The sequence below is a fragment of the Rhinatrema bivittatum genome, chromosome 2 (assembly GCF_901001135.1).
Source record: "Rhinatrema bivittatum chromosome 2, aRhiBiv1.1, whole genome shotgun sequence".
Taxonomy (NCBI): Eukaryota; Metazoa; Chordata; class Amphibia; order Gymnophiona; family Rhinatrematidae; genus Rhinatrema; species Rhinatrema bivittatum.
The window spans coordinates 49,904,872-49,920,154 of NC_042616.1; the positions used below are offsets into that span (position 1 = coordinate 49,904,872).

The 15,283-nt window shown below is 45.9% G+C and overlaps 1 protein-coding gene across 1 annotated transcript in view; it reads left to right on the forward strand.

The window, feature by feature from the left end:
* LOC115083923 (zinc finger protein 98-like) overlaps positions 1–15,283 on the forward strand; it is a 48,239-nt gene that overhangs the window by 9,913 nt on the left and 23,043 nt on the right. Inside the window, exons 3-5 of the mRNA XM_029588025.1 lie at positions 321–435; positions 6,721–6,942; positions 10,189–10,395. Of these exons, the coding sequence (XP_029443885.1) occupies positions 321–435; positions 6,721–6,942; positions 10,189–10,395 (544 nt within the window). The remainder of the gene's footprint in view (positions 1–320; positions 436–6,720; positions 6,943–10,188; positions 10,396–15,283) is intronic.

Below are 15,283 nucleotides of genomic sequence, written 5' to 3' on the forward strand. Positions count from 1 at the left end.
TCATTCTCTTCCATCTCCTCCTTGGATTTGATTTGATTTTTATTTTTCACTCAATAATTTTATTATTTTATTTCATTTTAGTTTTTATTTATGTTGTCAAGCCAGTGTCTTTATCTTGTTTTATTATATATGTTTTAGTTGTAACCCGCCATGAACTTTGGAGGGCACGGAAAATAAGCACTTTTAATTAAATACATAAATAAATAGATAGCCTCATGTGTCGCTTCTGCCTCATTCCACCAGTTAGAATGTGCTAAACCTAGTTCAATGGTTTAGGAAGCCTAAGAACATGATGCATGGGTTCTGTGATTCTTTTGCAGATGCTGGTGATGTTTAATGATGCTTCAATTGATTTCTCAGAAGAAGAGTGGAAGGGGTTAGATAAAAGCCAAAAAATGATGGATATTTCTGAAGCTCAGATCTCTCTGGGAAAAGGTGAGTTTTTAGGGGTAATTTTCAAAGGACTTAAGTGTGCAAATGTAACATACTATCATAACAATTTTCAAAAGCCATTTACTCGTATAAAATGTGCTAAGTTCTATGGACAATTCAATGGCATATTGTAGCAATTTCCAAAAGCCCACTTACTCAAATAGGGGTACATTTTAAAAACAGCACGCGCGCGTACTTTGATATTAAGCTGGAGGTCCCGAAGGGTAAAAAAAAGTAAAGAAAAAAAATTTTTTAAATGGGCCGGGGGCTGTCGGGCCGAAAACCGGACGCTCAATTTTGCCGGTGCCCGGTTTCCGAGCCCGTGGCTGTCAGCGGGCTCGAGAACCGACGCCGGCAAAATTGAACATCGGCTGTCAAACCCGCTGACAGCCGAAGCTCCTGTCAAAAAGGAGGCGCTAGGGACGTGCTAGTGTCCCTAGCGCCTCCTTTTGCCTGTTTCTACCGCACCACCTAATTTAAATACAGAATTGCGCGCGCCGGGAGAGCGGGCGTTCATCCGCTCTCCTGCGGACTTTACTGAATCGGCCCGATAGTGAACTCCATCATCTGAAAGCACAAGAAAAGAAAGCTCTCTCAAGCTCAGAAAAACCAAGAATGCCTTCTGAGAATGAACGAGTGTTCCTGCATAGCTGCTACAGCGCAAGTCTCCTCTGACATTTTAGTTCCACTTGTGCAAAAGGACATATTTTGATCTCTCTTCAGCCGCTCATCAAATATTTTTGCTTTCTGCTTTGTGTGGTGATAGGGGCAATTCAGTGGCAACTTTGTTATACACTGAGGGCCACAAAGGTAGGACTCATAAAAAGACTGGAAGATATGTGGGGATCCAGTAAAATTTTCACTGAAAGATGACTGTGCAGCCAGCATAGTGCACAGAGTCCCAATTCCACTGCTTCTAAAGGCACAGGAAGAATATAATTGAAGAGAGTGAAGCAAAATGGAATTATAGCGACAATTGCAGAACCTATAGTATGATATGCAGTTCTGAAGAAGAACAGCCTAATTTGGCCAGACTTGAAAACAAAATTAATGAAGAAAGAGGAAGACATGTCCTACCTACATTAGAAAATATCATTTCACAACTGTCAGGGAACAATGTGCAAAGTAGAGAGGACTGGGGATAGGGAGGATGGGAAATGGTGGGGAAGGAAATCTGGAATAGGGAAACAGGAGGGAGATGGAGAGAGTATTTGTGAAGTAGGAGGGGTTGGAGATGAGTTCCAGGATCTGGGGGAAAGGGAGAGGTAGGAAGGAAGGAAGCTTCCAGGGTCAGGGTCATAGAATCTGAGATCAAGGGAGAGAGGATCTGCATTGAGCTGGGTGAAGTAGGAGAGAAGGCAGATGTCCTTGCCATATTCTGGCCCTGATCCCCTTTGCCTCCCTTCTCTAACTTCCCACTCAATCTGGCATATATAGTGCTGTGTATGAAAGAGAGAGGGGGGGGGGATTAGTGCTGTGTATGAGAGAGAGATGGGGGATTAGTGCTGTGTATGAGAGAAAGAAAGGGGAGATTAGTGATGTGTACGAGAGCAAGAGATGGGGGGATTAGTGCTGTGTATGAGAGAAGGGGGGATTAGTGCTATGTATGAGAGAGAGAGGGAGGGGAATTCGTGCTGTACACACACAGCACTAATCCCCTCTCTTCCACACACACTGTCCCCTCCCACATTCCCTGCTTTCTCACAATCCTAGCCAGTCTCCTCTCAGCCCCCATTATTCCCCCTCACAGCCCCATTAGCCTCCCCAAAATGATCTCCTTTTGCTCTGTCTGCTCCAGTCTCATCCCTCCCCTCGTTTCCTGCAGACCTCTGTTCTCTGCTGAGTAAGATTCAGCACAGCTAGAAGGCAGCAAATTTTCAGCCAGCGTGCTGCCCCAGATGTTTGCCACCCTAGGCACAGGCCTAGTATGCCTAAGCCTATTGATAAATCAAGCCTATCCAGAAGTATTGAAAGAAGCAGACTATTATTTTGTAATAAGGGCAAGTAAGGTGATTTTTAGGTTAAGTTTTGGTTTATTTTCTAGGTAGCTGAAAAGTAGTAGCATAGTCCTTGGATCAAGCCATCAGAAGTCGCGACCACCTCGGTATCTTCGTGCTTTCACATTGTGTGAATGGGGCAAATATTTCCAAAACAAGTTCTACATGTTCATTTTCTACCTTGGTAATAATATCATGAAGGGTACATGGTTGCCTGGATGAGCCTTAGCCTGGCAGTGGAGAATTAGAAAATTCTTGGATCAAAAGGCAAAAGTTTCCTTGAAAAGCAGGAGACAAACCAGGACATTTTATAACCAGGTGATTGAGTTTGTGAACAGTTAATTTCCAGAATCTCAAGTTCTGCAGGAAAAAAAAGCTGATAAACATTTACAGATTACCGTGAGGAAACAGTGAGAGGAACTGAAGCCCTGACGATGACTTTACTGCTCACAGGTTTTATACTTGTGCTATTATTGTTTTCCCTGTGAGAATGAGGTAACGAAGCATGGAAATGTGAAAAGATCTGAACCCGTTCCAAACTCAAGTCACAGCACACAGTGACTTACCTGTAGGAGCCTTATTCTCTCCTATAAACTTGGTTCCCACATGCAGTAGTGCTGACTAATGAAGACCAGCTGGAAGCACTGTGGCTTTATGGTGCCAGGAGCCCGTGTCACAGAATTATTACATCACTGGCATTGTGACATCATCATGACCAGTTATTGCATGGGTTTAATGGCACACCGAGAAAATGGTTTGTTTTTAATCGCATTTCCTACTCCATCAGTAAAAATGCCAGATGGCAGTGACCATTCCTTGTACTCTTTTTAAGCTAAGGTCCAGGCGCTGCACGTGATCATCTTTACCGCATTTTCAGATTTGTGCTATCAGGACCCAGAGCAATATATTAGAGAGCAGGGAAAGGGGGAAGACATATCAGGAAGGTGTGGTGCACAGTGGACAAAGGAGAGGAGGCAGAGCAGACGTGGACAGGGAGGGTGTGGCGAAATAAGGAAAGGAAGAGGGAAGGTAGACAGTTAATCAGGTAGGGAGCAGCAGGAGAGAGAGGCAAAGAGAGATGGTGCTTTCTTTCAGTAGGAATAGAAGCAGCCAGTCTTCACTGTATACATTTCACTAGATACAGCATCAGCTGCCACTCAGTTAATCTAATAACTTACAGAGTACGGGGACTTCTGTATAAGATGGCTGCTAAAATTGGCCACTGCTCTTTCCAATGTCAGTCCCAAGGAGGAGAAAGTTTCTTTCTGACTTGCAGAGTCAACTTGAATGAAGGTAAATGTGGTTGGCTAGATGTCTTGGAGTCTCCAGGGAATGGCAAGGGACCCTTTCAAGAATTCAAAGCTGAACTAAAGCAGAAAGCTAATAGCCTTAATGGTCAGCCGTCCTGCAGCTTTGAAAGAAACCATCATGAAATTTAAAGAGAAGGTTTCTTTATTAACTTTTAGAGTGGGCAATATTAAATACACCCTGACACCTCTTATAGGGAATAGAAACCAATAATAAAATACAAATTCATAGAAATGAAATGAAACATATAGAAATGATGGCAGAAAAAGACCAATCGGCCCATCCAGTCTGCCCAGCGAGCTTCCACACTTATTTTCCCATACTTATCTGTTTCAACCACCAAGTTCAGGGCCCTTGTTGGTAACTGTTTGATTCAAAATTTCTGCCATCCCTTGCCATTGATGCAGAGAGTAATGTTGGAGTTGCATCAAAGGTGAGCATAAGGCTTAATGGTTAAGGGTAGTAACCGCCGCATCAAGCAAGTTACCCCGATGCTTGTTTACCCAGACTGCACAGATCAATGCCTTGTTGGATGTTGTCTGAACCTAAATCCTCTTTTCCACATTTATCCCTGCTGTTTAAGCAGAGAGCAACGCTGTATATGCATTCAAAGTGAAGTATCAGGCTTAATTGGTTTAGGGTAGTAACTGCCGTAATAAGCAAGCTACCCCCACGCTTATTTGTTTACCCAGATTGTGAAGTTCAGTCCTTGTTGGTTGTTAACTGAATGCAAATCCTCTTTTCCATATTTCCCCTTGCCGTTGAAGCAGAGAGCAATGTTGGAGTTGCATTAACCGTGCGAAGGCTTATTGAGTAAGGGTAGTAATCACCAGGTAGTAGCCTCCACTCCAGTAATCCACACCCTTGGCTCTTCTCTTCATTCCCATCTTCTAGCCTTTATGGATCCACAGTGTTTATCCCATGCCCCTTTGAAATCCTTCACAGTTTTAGTCTTCACCACTTCCTCCGGAAGGGCATTCCAGGCATCTACCACCCTCTCCATGAAGAAATACTTCCTGACATTGGTTCTGAGTCTTCCTCCTTGGAGTTTCAAATCGTGACCCCTAGTTCTACTGATTTTTTTTTCCAACGTAAAAAGTTTGTTGTTGACCATGAATCATTAAAACCTTTCAAGTATCTGAAAGTCTGTATCATATCGCCCCTGCTTCTCCTTTCCTCCAGGGTATACATATTTAGGTTCTTCAATCTCTCTTCATTAGTCATTTTATGAAAACCATCCACCTTTTTGGTCGCCCTTCTCTGGACCGCCTCCATCCTGTCTCTGTCCCTTTGTAGATACGGTCTCCAGAACTGAACACAGTACTCTAGGTGAGGCCTCACCAAGGCCCTGTACAAGGGGATCATCACTTCCTTTCTCTTACTAGATATTCCTCTCTCTATGCAGCCCAGCATTCTTCTGGCTTTAGTTATCGCTTTGTCACATAGTGTCTAACGATCTAAAGTCAGCAAAACAATCACCCCAAGGTCTCTCTCCTGCTCCGTGCACATCAGCCCTTCACCCCCTATCAAATACAGTTCTTTTGGATTTCCACACCCCATATGCATGACTGCACTTCTTGGTATTGAATCTCAGCTGCCATATCTTCGACCACTCTTCCAGCTTCCTTAAATCCCGTTTCATTCTCTCCACTCCTTCCGGCGTGTCCACTCTGTTGCAGATCTTAGTATCATCTGCAAAAAGACAAACCTTATCTTCTATTCCATCCACAATGTTGCTCACAAAGATATTGAAGAGGACCGGTTCCAACACCGATCCTTGCGGCACTCCGCTTAACACTGCTCTCTCTTCAAAGTAAGTTCCATTTACCATCACGCATTGTCTTCTGTCCATCAACCAGTTTGCAATCCAGGCCACCACCTCGGCACTCACTCCTAAGCTTCTTATTTTATTCACAAGCCTCCTGTGCGGGACCGTATCAAAAGCTTTGCTGAAATCCAAGTAGATGACATCGCACACTCTTCCTCGATCTAATTCCCTAGTCACCCAATCAAAAAAGTCAATCAGATTTGTCCGATAGGACCTTCCCCTGGTGAATCCATGCTGCCTCTGGTCCAGCAATTCTTCCGACTATAGATGGTTCACTATTCTTTCTTTCAGCAGTGACTCCATTACTTTTCCCATCACTGAGGTGAGGCTAACCGGCGTGTAGTTTCCAGCCTCCTCTCTGCTCCTACTCCTGTGAAGCGGGACCACCACCGCTCTTCTCCAATCACTCGGCACCACTCCCGTTTCCAGGGATCTGTTGAACAGGTCATGCAGCGGACCCGCCAGTACATCTCTGAGCTCCCTCATTAGTCCTTTCATTAGAGAAGCTGGAAGGAGGTCGTGAGGTGAAAGGACATGGGAAGGGAAAAGTGTGGGAGAGAGACCAAAGGAGTCAGAGGCTGAAAGAAAGAGAGACCCTTCTGGAGTGTTGAATAGTTCAAGGGTCCACTTGGACATGGAGCAAGGGTCGTGTCAGGTTTTTTTTGTTTAGGCCCCATTGATAAAGAAACCATCCTCTTAGCTTAGAGGAAGGCGGGATTGAAACCTTCTGTTCCTTTTTTGGCTCCCTAACCTGGCTCTGTAGGAAGAACCCAGCCTGCTACCGAACTCCATTTCAGACCTCCAAGCTGAGGAATACAGTTTTCCGTCACCTTGGGTTAAGTGATGTTAGCTTCTGGTCCCAGCACTCACGTCTGACTCTGGAATAATGTTACAGCTGTGGCAGTTAATTTTTGCAATGACATCTAAAGATCTTGTGAACTCCGTGTGCTCTGTACCTCTCTTGAGGAAAAACCTTGCCAGGCTGCAGCTGATCCTCCAAATATGGTGCCCAGCTTACTGTACCCATCCCTTCTAGTGACCTCTAACACTGTAAGATGTGTTGCTCTTATGTAGATTACCACATAATTAAGCACAAGTGATAAATTCACATTTTCAGCCATGATCATATTTATGTGTTTGCTTACCACACCCCAGGTTCTGCAGCTGCTAATCCTGATGTTTTATCATGGATTAAAGAGGAGGATGAGCCTCACAGCTGCAGTGATCAATCTGTCTCTGAGGCAAGGCAAGATAGCACCAGTCCTGGCACAGGCCTCCCTGTTATCACATCTGTATTTTCATTCTGCATTAAACAAGAGGAGGAGCCGTATGCCACAGAACATCCTGACTCCGAGAGAAGAGAAGCGCCCATGATGAGTGAGTAAAAGAAATGAGTACGGATGAATGTTGTGTTATCAAAACAGAATAAATAGCTGCATCGCTATTGGTATTGGAGTTAGTGCTTCTGCTTCTGTCATTTTGCATGCAAATTTGGCTATGAAACCATTGACATCATTTTTAGAAGCCTGGGATTCAGTGTTGCTATTTTTCTATTGGACATCGTAAACCTTTTATAAATTCTAAAACGATTATCAAGCAAGCAATGTAAATTTTGTTTTTATTTAAAATAATGTTTATAATCCATTCAATGTATGGTGTAAAGAAAGCATGACTCATCTTGTCTGAAGGGAAGCTTTATATTTGGGATGTCTGTAGCAACATAACTATGCGGTCTCACTAAAACTCCTTACCATTTTCAGAATTTTATGTAACACTTTAATATAGATCTCCCTAAAAAGCATCTGCAAGCTTTACAGTCAATGCAGAATACTGTGGCTCTTGTGTTTACGGAGGTGGGTCTCAGAGATCACAATTTAAAAAAGTGGCCCTTGTAAACTGGCCGTTTTACTAACTGGAAATGTCCCTGGTCGGACTTTAAGGTCTCAGGAAAATAATCTGCTGAAGGTACCATCTCTAAGGGATATAAATTGCAGGCTACACGCGACAGAGCCGTTTCTTATGCTGCACCCATGTTATGGAATGCTTTACCTACAGAACTACGATGTATTGAGATTGTTAAGGTTTTCAGGAAACAAATTAAAGCATTTTATTTTAATATGTGATTTTATGCTTGAGTCATTGGTTTTAGTTGTTTTATTCTGTTGTATGTAATAAGTATTATGAATGTATGTTTGTAATTCGCATCAATCTATTGTGGAGATTGCAGATGATAAAACCTGCTAAATAAATAAGTAAAATAATATATAACGCAGCTAATAGTGGAAAGAGCCACCTTGTGTTTATTAATGATGCACGTTGGCTAATAGCAGACGCCCTGAATGGACTCGCATGTGTCTCCCATGTCTGTTTCGTGCCCCCCCTTGAAGGAGCCTCCCAAGTGACAGTTTGGAATTTCCAAGCTTTTGAATTGTTTGCTAAGCAACCGGCGGCCGTAGTGCCAGGAGTCCCGGACAACCCCAGTTCATGTCTTTCTGAGCTCCTTTCTGAAAGGAGCTTCTCTTCAACACCCTGTAGGGAATGATTCGCCCCCTTTTCGGAGTACTGTCCTTTTCCTGGGACTTGCCCAGCAAACTGGCGGGCATGTCCTTCAGTGATTCTGTCTCTTGGGATCGGAGCCCATCGCCTGTGCTGGGTGTTGCAGAGGATAATGACACGCTTGTACCAAGGATCCCCACTTCCCTGGGCTTCCTGAGCAGACTATGGCTGACTTGTCCCTAAGGGAGTCCATTCCTTTGTTCTCTTTCCTCTTGTACTCCTAGTATCGGATATGGGAATATCTCTTCTCTCTTACTCACCCTTCTGGCGGCACATGAATTTTTAGGGGCTAATTTGATTAAGTTGTTTACAATGATATTTCTGTCTTTCATTTGGCGCTTACTGACAGCTTCTTTGATCTTAGTTCAACAAGATAAAAAGGAGATTATTATCACAGGCTGGTCAATATCCTTCTAAAGATTTTGATAAATATTTGCCATGATAGTGACTTAAGCAAGTTCAGTTTCTAAGACTTTATACTTGTGTGATGTTCTACTAATATAGGCTAACACAGGGTCAGTTTATCTAACTTTTACTGGGGCATGGGTGTTGCTACGGGGCAGCAAGGACCACCCCAAAAGAATAGCTTGCCACCCCAGTTTTGTACACTGCATTGGGTGGAGATAAACCAAACTCCTGCCTGATCTGATGCTGAGATGCAGGCGTCAGCCACACGATCCTCTGGCATGGAGCCATCTCTCCCCCACCCCACGGCTGGCAGTAGGAATTGTGTTTAAGCGAACATCATCTGTGTCCGAAGCTGAGGTCAGTACCAGGGAATCAGGCCAAGACAGACAGAACAATGTGCTACTTGCTAACTTCATGGAGTGTCCCCTATTCCTTCTATTAAATAACCGTTTCACATTTACCCATTCTAGACCTCTCTTGATTTTAAAGACCTCTATCATATCCCCCCTCAGCCGTCTCTTCTCCGAGCTGAACAGCCCTCTTTAACCTTTCCTCATAGGGGAGCTGGTCCATCCCCTTTATCATTTTGATCGCCTTTCTCTTTACTCCAATCTCATACTATTAGCTTACTGCATCAGGAGTTTAATAAATAAATAAAAAGTTTGTGTGTTAAACTTGCACTGAATTTCAGTGTGCAGTTTTAATATTCAGCTTATTGCATTGGCCGCCAGAGTAAGAGGTCCATCAGCAATTACATCAGTTCCTTCAGTCATGAGTTGGTATAATGTTGATTTCAAGAAAAATAAATAGAGAGGTAGGCGAACCACACAAATAAAATTGAAAACAACAGTGCACAAAAAATAAATAGTAAAACAAAATAAATATTTAAAATGTGTGATAACATATTACAAATTTAATATCAATAAAGGCAAATTTACAATAAAATTAAACATAAAATTAGCACAATGATGGAGCCAATACACCTGACATGGGCCATGTTTCGACAAGATGTCTGCATCAGGAGTAATTTATATATTTGATCATCTTTGTTCGCTCCCAGCTAAGAGGAGAAGAGGCTGACCACTGGGCCATAAAGAAGCTTAAAAGTCATAAATCTAAAATCTGTTGTAAAAATTCCAAGGCACCGTTAAGAGGCACCAGAAATGGGAAATCAATAATATTGATTCAATCTATGGTGAAGTGCTGCAGACTGTCCACTGTGAGCTGTGATTTCTGTTTACAAATAAGTAAGGAAGAATTTTCAATTTGCCATTTCTGGTGCCTCTTAGGGTGCCTTGGAATTTTTACAGCTGTTTTTAGGTTTGTGACTTTTAAGCTCATTTATGGTCCAGTGGTCAGCCATGTTTCCTCTTAGCTAGGAGGGAATAAGAAAGATCAAATATATAATCACCCCTGAAGCAGACATCTAGTTGAAACATGGCCATGTCGGGTGTATTGGATCAATCATTGTTCTAATTTTATGTTTGATTTGATTGTAAATATGCCTTTATTGATATTAAATTTGTAATATCTTATCACACATTCATTTAATGTATTTATTTTTTTGTGTACCACTCTTGTTTTCAGAATGTTGATTTTCACATGGTGATAATTTCACATTTTGAACAATGATGTATTTATGTTTGCAAATATACTCAGATTCTGTAGCTGCTGGTCCTGAACGTTTATTGAGCATTAAACAAGAGGATGAGCCGCACGGCTGCAGTGATCAATCTTTCTCTGAAGGAAAGGAAAATAACCCCAGGACCAGCATCGACCTCCTGCTTATCCCATCTGTGTTTTCAGTCATCATTAAAGAGGAGGAAGAGCCGTGTGCCATAGAACGTCCTGACCCTGCCATAACGAGTGAGTATTAAGATGCGATTACAGGTAGTGTAGTGTTATCAGATCAGAACAAACTACTGCAGAATTACATATTAAAAACATGGCTGATTATGATTATTAATGTCTTTTTTTTTGTAATAAACTAGCATTTTATGTTGCTGTTTGTTTTATTTAAAATTAGGACTTCTCATTTTCAGTTACAACCCCAAACCCCCCCCCCCCCTAATGAGAAAATCTAGGTTTTTGGGTTGTAACTGTGCATCCTCACTGCACAACTAGTAAGTTATCAGTCTACTTCTCATATCACCCCACCCCCCAGCTTGTGCAAGAGCAGCGAGAAGAGAAGAGGGAGAGGCCTGCAATTAGTCAATTCATCAGGCCATTGCCTGCCCCCACCTCCACTCCTGTTCTCACAAGAGCAGCATAAACATTATTGACTCTTATCCAATTAAGAGTACAAGAACCACATGATAGGTGATGTGGGAGTGAGCCCTTGTTGCTGTGCCGTAGTTGACGCTGCCTCATAGGCGAACATAACTATGCCGACAGCTGGTGAACATGCCCTGTAGCAGGACAAGACTGGAGCTTCATCTATACCAGCTGCCTCCCTCGCAGGTTGAGCCCTTGGGTTCTGGTGGCCAGCAGGCCAAAGTTGGGGCAGGTAGGAAGCAAGCGTGGCAGGTCCAGGTGCCAGGCAATTGTGGTCAGGTCCAGGCAGCATGCAGTCATGTTCAAGTCCAGGCAAAAGGTTAGACTCCAGAAGTCAGGCTAAGGGTGAACAAAGACAGAAGATACAGGACGAGGCAAGGCTGGATGAGGCAAGACAACCAGGATCACAGACAGGAAGCAGGAACAAGCAGGAGCCAAGACGCAGGAGCAACACACATCCTCCTAGGACAAGCAGGATGATAGTCCTCACAGATGGGTGACATCATCAGTTGGAGCCCGGCATGGAAACTTTTGTCAAAGATTCTAGAAGCTTTGACTGGCACACTGAGCATGCCCAGCATGCCACTATCCATGCGTCCACGGGAGGTCCCTCTTCAGTCTCTCTTTTTCCACGGTGCAGTTGCCTCGCGGTTCTTGGAACTCTGCATATTTCTTGGGTTTTTTGTGTAAAAATAAGAGTATTTTTCCCCTTACATTGTTGGGTCCCCCTTTGCAGTCTGTGCCTCCTCGACGCAGTAGGTTTAAAAACTTTTTTCCTGCTTCTTTGCGATCGATTCTCGGTATCCCGCTTCCTGGTGGCCACCGGTCATTGACCGTATGTCGGTCCGGCTTTCATTGGTGCCCCCAGTGCCCGCAGACCATGTCCATCACAGTCCAGATTTTGCAAATTCAGTTGGTCTTATTTAGAACTCATAACTTCAGCAGATTTATGTCTTAATTGTAGTTTCTGCCAGGACACATCCTGCTACTGCATTGGCCACAAACTGTTCAGACACTGGCCCTTGTCAGATGTTTCCTGTTCCTATTTCGACTTATTACTTACTAAGCAGTCTTAAGAAAGAGCATGTGAAACTAACATGTTTAGAAAATTTTGTATTAAGCTTTGTGCAATTAATATTGATCCTCATTTATTTATTGGTGATTGCTTTGTGCCAGTATCCCAAGTGTGCATACAAAGTTCTTCCGGTCCACTTTAACTCTCTATCTAGCTTTCCACAAGAAGTTGTATGTGTGCGCTCAATGCAAAGAGCTCCTAGCTCTCAGAAAATGAGTCCAATCTCTGGAGGCACTGAGGCAGACAGAGAGGTTTCTAGAAAAGACCTTCAAGTACATAGTAGCTAAGTCCCAATGCTAGTTTGCCAGCTTGCATTGGAGAAACAAAGTTACTTGGAAGAAGAGCATCACATCGGTGTAGCAAGAAGTGATCCTGTAGATAAAATCTCTCCAGGTGATGGCAAATCCTCTCACACTGAGGATGAGTCTCCAAGGGCTTGTGCCTAGGAGGGAAGAGTTAGGCCGGTCATCATAGTGGGCGATTTGATCATTAGGAATGTAGATAGCAGGGTGGCTGGTGGACGTGAGTATCACTTGGTAATTTGCCTGCCTGGTGTGAAGGCGGCGGACCTCAAGTGTTACCTAAATAGGATTTTACACATTGCTTGGGAAGAGCCAATGTCATGGTACATGTGGGTACTAATGACATAAAAAAGTGTAGGAGGGAATCCTGGAAGCCAGTTTTAGGCTTTGAGGTAGAACGTTGAAATCTGGAGCATCCAGGGTAGCATTCTCTGAGATGCTCCCCATTCCAGAGGGAGTCGGGGTTCCAGAGTCTCAATAAAGTGAGATGATGTTGCAGGAAAGAGGGCTTAAGTATTTTTAGGAACTGAGCAACATTTTGGGGCAGGGGGAACCTATTCTAAAACAATGGATGCAACATTAATCAGGTGGAACCAGGTTGCTGGTGCCAGCGTTAAAAAAGGAGAGCAATTTTTTTTTTGTATATAATCAGTTTTTCCCTGTACGTACCAGGATCAGTCCAGGACACCTGGGTTGTGACTCCGCACCAGTAGATGGAGACAGAGCAAAACTTGTGGGCGGAGCCATATATGCCCCTGTGCCAGTCACAGCCCCTCAGTCTTACTCTGTCTCCAGTAGATGGTGCAGGTCCGGTCACAGCCCTGCCTGCCCTGATTCTGGTAGTTAGTCAGGGTTAGGGTTTTTCTTTTGTGATCAGTTCTTGAGCCTAGTTAGTGGTTTTTTTTTTTGCCAAATTGGGGTTTGTTCTTTTGATTGAAGAGTCAGATCCCGGCTGCCCTGCCTCCCAGGGGGGTTGAGAGGTCCTGAGGGGACTACCCCCCCCTGGTCGAGGCCGCTGCTAGGGTCGAGGACCCGGCTCCACAAGTAGCAGCGTCAGGGGTGACACCGGGGAGCCCGGTTCACTCACCCCTGCAGGTACAGGGCTCCAGGACCCGGGACAGCGACAAGCGTCAGTAAAAAAAAAAAAAAAAAAAGGTTTTTGCTTTTGTTTGTGTTCGGCCGGCTCTCAGTTTTCCTTGCGTTGCCGCTCGCCGCTCCGTTCGAGGGGGGTGCCGCTTGCAGGGGGGGAGGGCGCCGAATTAATTAATTAATTTCTATTTCTGAAGCGCGTCTTGGTCTTCCCGCGTTCGCCGGCGGCCGCGCGGCTCCCCATGCCGGGCCTGCGGCTCGGCGCGCGCGCGCCTACCTCGTGACGGTTTTTTGTTCTTCCGGCGTCCCGGGCGGGGAAGGGCCGTCCGGGACCCCTCGGGGGTCTCGCTCCCGGATCGCGCGTTCGCCGCTGCGGGTTGGAGGCGCCATAGGTAGGCCTCAGGACCGGTTCCCGCGGGAGTGGCGGCCATTTTGGCACAGAAAGAGAAATCGCGCGGGATGCGCCGGGGGATTCGGCCTTGCCTCCCGCGTTTTTTCCCCGCTGCGGGACGCGGCGGGAGGGGGCTTCTCAGAGGGGCTTCGGTCCGGGGAGGTTTCCGGGGCCGATTCTTCTGGGTCAGGTTCTTTCTCGCAGGACTTTGCGCTATTGCTACGAAAGGTACTTGGTACTAGCGTAGCAAGCGCAGCCGAGGCGGGGATCCCTACAGAGGGTCCCCACAAGCTTACTCCACGGACGAGGGCTGCGGAGGGCGTCCAGGAGCCCTCAAGGGGGAATCGGGCCCCTCGGGGCATGCCGCAGGAATCGGATTCGGAAGATTCCCCCGTGGAGGTTACTGATTTTCCAAAGAGCCCCTGACGGGGGCCGAGGAGGCGGCGGCGGATGGCTCCGCCCAGCCCAGCATGGGAAAGGGAGTACAGACCATGGAAGGGGATGACCCCAAGGTAGTCCGACTGTTCCACAGGGAGGAACTATTGCCCCTTATTCCGGCCATCCTCCAGGAGCTGGGGATAGAGGCCCCACCTGTGGTGGTCCGCCAAGAGGCCAACATGGATCCTGTTCTGCTGGGCCTTACGGGTCCGGCAGTTGCCTTCCCGTTTCATTTTCTTCGGATATCTTCTTCTGCGCAGGGGATACTCCGGAATTAAGATTGGAGGTCAGCAAGGCCATGATTAAGCTCTATCCGCTCCCAGAGGAGGCGCTGGACCTTCTCCGTCTTCCAAAGGGGGATTCAGCGGTCTCCGCGGTGACAAAGATCTACTATCCCGGTCACAGGAGCTACGGCACTCCGGGATATCCAGGACAGGAAGTTGGAAGTGCAGCTTACGAAGATTTGAGGTATCCGCCCTGGGGTGCGGGCCGCCATCTGCACTAACTTCGCTATGAGAGCTAGTCTGCGCTGGGCCCAGGACCTTCGGGCGAAGGCGGGCCTGTCTGCGAAGGAGGCTTCTCAGGCTGATAGGTTGGAGGCGGCGATAGCATATGGAGCGGATGCCCTGCATGATCTGCTGCGTACATCCGCTAGGTCCATGGTGGCGGCGGTGTCTGCGCGTCGTCTCCTATGGCTGCGCAACTGGGCTGCGGATGGTTCGTCCAAGGCTCTCCTGGGGGGCTCTGCTTTTCAAGGGGAAATTGCTGTTTTTGGCATGGAATTGTGTGATTTGATGTTTTCTCTGGAAGAGAACAGGGCATTTAAACTGCCCGAGGATAGACCAGATCGTGGTCATCTTTTCCTGCCAGATCCCGGCTTCGGGGACCCAGGACATCACCCCTTCAAAGATCCACCGGCCCTTTGTGTAGGCCGTCTTCCTCTCGGAACCTTCAGTGGTAGCAGTCCTTTCGGGGAAACGAGTCTTCGCCATGAAGTTCGAATGGTCCATCCCTCGCCGCGCCTGCAGCACGTCATTCCACAGGTTGGAGCGCGGTTAACGTTATGTTTCGAGGAATGGACCATAGTGACGTCGGACCAGTGGATCCTCGACGTGATAAGACACGGCTACGAGTTGGTTTTTCGCTCGCATCCCAGCGTACAAGTTTCTGGTCTTACCCTGCAAG